The sequence below is a fragment of the Haliaeetus albicilla genome, chromosome 1, assembly GCF_947461875.1.
Source record: "Haliaeetus albicilla chromosome 1, bHalAlb1.1, whole genome shotgun sequence".
Lineage (NCBI taxonomy): Eukaryota > Metazoa > Chordata > Aves > Accipitriformes > Accipitridae > Haliaeetus > Haliaeetus albicilla.
This window is the reverse complement of record NC_091483.1, coordinates 83,681,874-83,686,754: the sequence shown is the minus strand read 5'-3', so window position 1 is coordinate 83,686,754 and position 4,881 is coordinate 83,681,874. Positions and strand designations below refer to the sequence as shown.

General features: G+C 55.4%; 1 protein-coding gene across 1 annotated transcript; it reads left to right on the top strand.

Annotated features, from left to right (window-relative positions):
- Positions 1-1,050: 1,050 nt before the first annotated feature.
- On the top strand, positions 1,051-3,992 carry SPR (sepiapterin reductase). Its single transcript, XM_009927485.2, has 4 exons — positions 1,051-1,402; positions 2,225-2,515; positions 2,665-2,855; positions 3,299-3,992. The coding sequence occupies exons 1-3, from the start codon at positions 1,081-1,083 to the stop codon at positions 2,853-2,855; spliced, it is 804 nt and encodes a 267-aa protein (XP_009925787.2). The 5' UTR covers positions 1,051-1,080; the 3' UTR covers positions 3,299-3,992.
- Positions 3,993-4,881: the final 889 nt, after the last annotated feature.

Here is a 4,881-nt window from a genome sequence, read left to right as displayed (position 1 = left end):
GGTCCGCTGGAAGGAAAGTCCGGCAAAATGATGGCCATTCCCAGCTGACCCAGTTCTGCCTGGAGCACAGCTCTGCGGGACAGGGTGCAGTGCCAGGCTGGGAACCCGGGCAAGAAGCGTGATGGATGCAGGAGACTGGAGCTGCCAAAATGGGAAGGGGGGAACTGGCAGTCACTAAAGCAAGTTCTGCCATCAAGAAGCTACTTGTGAAAAAAATACATATTTGCTGTCTTATTTTTTTGCTGATGATCTTAATTTTACTGAATGTGTAAGATTTGCTTTAGCAAAACAAATATCACTCTTGGGTTTTTGCCATACCATGAATTTTTAATGCTTTATTAGAACGCTGGAAGGTTTCAGCCCGGTCTGCTGCTGCTTAATAGAGCGAAACTCCGCTTCGTCACCTGCTCATGCACCGCGAGGGCCATCTGTCCTCAGGATTTAACAGCTGGGAAACCCAAGCCCGGCTGCCAATTCCACACAAACCAGGTACCCCTTGCGAAAAACCCTCTTTGAAAGTTGCCCACATCTTCATGCGCAAAGATGCTTATTTTTTAAAAAGGCTTTTAAGGACTCTTTGGGATCAGACAGCGCTCTCCCTACCTAACCAACGACCGCTGCCGAGTCCCAAAAATCGCGATGGAAGAGGAAAAAAGGTGTGCGAAGGCTTTGTCAGCATGCGGTCCGAGAGGAAAGCTGCAGCGGTGGCTGGGGAGGTGCAAGAAGGGGGATGTGGGGGGGTTGACATCCGCGCTGGGAAAAAAAGGGGCATAAAAAAAGTATTAAAAAATATATTGAAAAATGCATTGGGAAAAAAAAAATATATATATAGGGGAAAACCCCAAGCGCAGGCGCGCTTTGGCCGGGCCGCAGGGTTTCCCCCCACCGGCACCGCGGGACGGGGGTGGCGCCGCTCTGACCACACCCCCCGCAGCGGGTTGACCAATCGGAGCTGGCGGCGGTGCCGGCGCGTTCGGAGCGGCCATTCAGAAAACGGCGGGGAGGGGGAGGAAATGAATGGGGCCTGGTCACGTGGTGAGGCGCGTTGCCACGCCCCCCCCTTCTCCGCTCGGTACCGGGATGGAGCCGGGGCCCGGGCGCTGGGACGCGGCCGTCTGCGTCCTGACCGGCGCTTCCCGGGGCTTCGGGCGCAGCCTGGCGAGGCTGCTGGCTCGGCGGCTGGGCTCGGGCTCGGTGTTGCTGCTGCTGGCGCGTTCGGCGGCGCCGTTGGCCGAGCTGGCGGCCGAGCTGCGGGGCGGCGGTACCGGCGGTACCGGGCTGCGGGTGGAGTACGTGGCCGCCGACCTGGGCTGCCAAGAGGGGCTGCGGAGGGCGACGGCTGCTCTGCGGGAGGTGCTGGCCGTCGTCCCGCCCGGCCGCCTGCTTCTCGTCAACAACGCCGGTAACAACGGGGCTCCCCCCCCCTCCGCCTCCCCGGGGCAGCGGGGCTCAGCCCCGGCGAGCCCTCCCTTGGTTCCACCGAGGGATCGAGCCGAGGCTTCGATCGGTGCTTTGGGTGCCAGTAAATAACCCAACCGAGTAAATTACCGAGGGAGCAGCAGGGCTTTCACCCTCTCCGGATCTTACTATTTCATTAAAGTAATGAATTTGGGGAGCAGACCAGGGGCCGCGGGGCTTTGCTGCTCGGGAGGTTTCACCCGTTACTCGTGGCGTAGGACCGGCTGGTCACCCTCCTGCACCCTCCCACCGCACTGCTCCCCGAGTACAAACCTTCAGGAAAACTTTTAGCCCTGCCTTGTGGGTGCTTCGCTTGCAATCTTGAACGCCTGTTGGCTTTAACGCCTTTTTTCACCCATTCTCACTATAAATAAGACCAAGCATTCCAGTAGACAGGAATTAGGTCTTTTACTGACTTGGCTCCGAAAGAGGGATGTGCGGGAGAGCGCGTGGTGGCCCGTGGTGGCCCGTTGTACTTCAGGCTGGAGGTTGGGAGCTGTTGGTTTTGGCAGAGGATTGGCAGGGCAGCTCCGTGTCCCGTGTCACCGCTGCTGGTTCAGCAGATGACCCGAAAGCGATGGGCAGAGCCAGGCTGTGCTGAGCTCCTTGCCCTGCTGTGAGACCCCGCTAGAGTGTGGGCCAGCAAAACTGCTCACTTTTGTCCGTAATAAGAGGATTGCATGTGGAAATGGAGGAGCAAAAGGGATCTGCTGTGTTGTTGGACCCATCTTTAACTACTCTTAACTCACTTGGCCTTCCTTCCTAGGCTCCCTGGGAGACATCTCCAAATCCTTCCTCGATCTCACCGACCCGGACGAGATCAACAGCTACTTTGCCTTCAACGTCACCTCGGCGCTTTGCCTCACCTCCACCGCCCTGCAAGCCTTTGGGAAGCGGCCCGGCTCCAGCAGGACGGTGGTGAACATCTCCTCGCTCTGTGCCGTGAAGCCCTTCAAGAACTGGGCGCTGTATTGCAGCGGGAAGGCTTCCCGGGATATGATGTTCCAGGTGCTGGCGCTCGAGGAGCCTGATGTCCGTGTGCTCAACTACGCCCCGGGTGAGGAGGGGAGCTCATTAATTGCTATTAACTTTCTCCTGGCTTTGTGGATAAAAGATTCTTGCAGCTGAGCCAGGTACAGAGGGGAAAATGAGCCGCAGATTTTGCTTTCTCCTTACGTGATTTCTTTTTTGTTGCTCTTTCCCCAGGTCCTCTGGACACGGACATGCAGCTCTTGGCCCGGACTAAGACTGGAGACCCTGAGATGCGTCAGTATTTCCAAAGCCTGCAGGAGAGTGGCCAGCTGATAGATTGCACCATGTCAGCCCAGAAACTGGTGAATCTCCTGGAGAAGGACACCTTCCCCTCCGGCGCCCACGTGGATTTCTACGACATCTGAGTTACTCTCACCTCCACCTTTACCTTCCTGCTTTGCTTTCTGCTGATCCACGTCTTGGGTGTCTCCAGCATTTTTGGTGACCTTGTTTGAGTCCTGGATGCTGTGCAGCTGTCAAGAGAAGACCTCTGGGTGCCTTATAAATATTCCTAGTGCCCTGATGGGGATGGGGGGCGGTTACTGCTTCGCTGTGGGCATGGAGGCCTCCTGGGTACCTGGCGGCAGGAGCGGGGATTTCTCAGCTGCTGGGGCTGGGGGAGAAGAGGTGGCTTTCCCAAGGGAATGGGCACGGAATTCTTAAAGCTCTCCTGTGCAGGAGTGTGTGTGAGCCAAGGAGGTGCCAGGGCACGTGAGGCTAGGTCAAAAAGCCACCCCAGAAGGTCTCAAAGAAGCTGACAGTAGGGTTAGAGCTGAGTGTCCCCATGTCTGTCCCCTTTTCCCTGCAGGAGCTGCGTCCTAACCACCTGAGCAAGTCACCAAAGGGCAAAAGAGCTATTCCCGGGGCGGAGGAGGTGGCTGTCACCCCAGAGCCCTGACTGTCCGTCCCCTGTCTCACCAGTGGCTCATCCAGACTTTCCTGCAGTTCTGGGATCATCTCTGTGCAAGTTTTGTGCATTAAAACGTGGAGCAAAGCCTGTCCCTGTGGTTTCTGCACAAAGGCAATGAATCACCAGGAGAGGGAGCTGGCCATGGAGGAGATGCGAATTTTGGGTGCCTGGCTGGGGTCACCAGCTTATGTAAACCCATGCACAAGCACAGCACGAGTTAGAGCACATCTGAGACACAGCCCTGAGTTCATGCTGTGCTCTTGTTCTCAGGTTCTGAGTCCAAGCCTGGATCTGGGGCTTCAGCCCCTCCTGGGTTGTTCTTTTAATTATTTGTGGGTTTTTATCCTTGGTTTTTCATCAGGTTCCGGGAGGCACAGGCGCTTATAGACTTGCCCTTCTAGAAAGCAGCTAATCTGCAGCATGTGTTGATGTAGGAGAGCCGCTTTGAAGCCATGGCATCCCCTGCGTGCCCTGGAAATGCCCAGTGTCCCTCTGTGCTCAATGACAGTAACCTTCCTGCAGTCCTCTATCTCAACCTGTATTTCAAATTTTGTCCACCTGGATCTACAATCAGTAAAAGTTTCATATCTGGTCTGAGTCTTCTGCTGTATTTTTAAAAGTGGATACTTTTTTGGGAGGAGAGAGAGCCTGGGTTAAGCACTGTCCTCATCCAGTAAGCCACCAACCAATGTGCCCTCCTGGAGTCCTGTTCTTCCACCTCTGAGACATTTCATTAACTCTGTGGTAACTTAATCCTGTCAAGCTCAAAAAAAACCTTTTTGCCAGCTAGTCTGCTGCTTGGTTTCATCTCCCCTCTGTGCCTGTGAAACTCATTATTAGCAAAACCCCCTCTGCTGCACACTACGTTGGCCATGGGGTTGTTTTTCTGGGGTTTGATGCCTGGTGACATTTAATGTGGTCTGTGAAACCTGGATGGACCTGCTGCTGCTAAAAATCCCACATCTCCTCACCCTGCATCCGTTTGGGCTTGTGCTATCCCCTCTTGGGCAGAAATCCTCTTTTGAGATCTAGTGCTCTGCAAAAAATAACGTCAGTGATCAGAGCTGGGGGTCCAAAGTCCTGCCCTTAGAGGGTTTTGGACCACGGGCTGTCAGGGGCTGGGCTGAAGGCAGGTAAGTCGTGTGTGTCCCCCCCGAAAGGCTTAAGGAGCCCTATATTGCAGGAAGAGGTGGGAGGGTACTGGGGGACAGGGCTGCTCTGGGCACGGGGATCATTTGGTACCAGCTGCGTGGAAGATGCAGATGGGCACACAGTAAAAGCCAGGGTACCCGAGGGGAAGGTTTATTTTTGGACTCTGCGTACTTGCTTGAGGTCTGACCACCCTCCGGTGGCTGGGGGTGTAGCAGCAACTCTGTGTGTCTTCTTGGAGCTTCTGCATCAGGGATTGTGGTATCGCAGAGGTGCCAGGCACTTGAAACCAGGCACTTCTCCAACCCAAACCTCTTCCCCCAAGAGAGGAT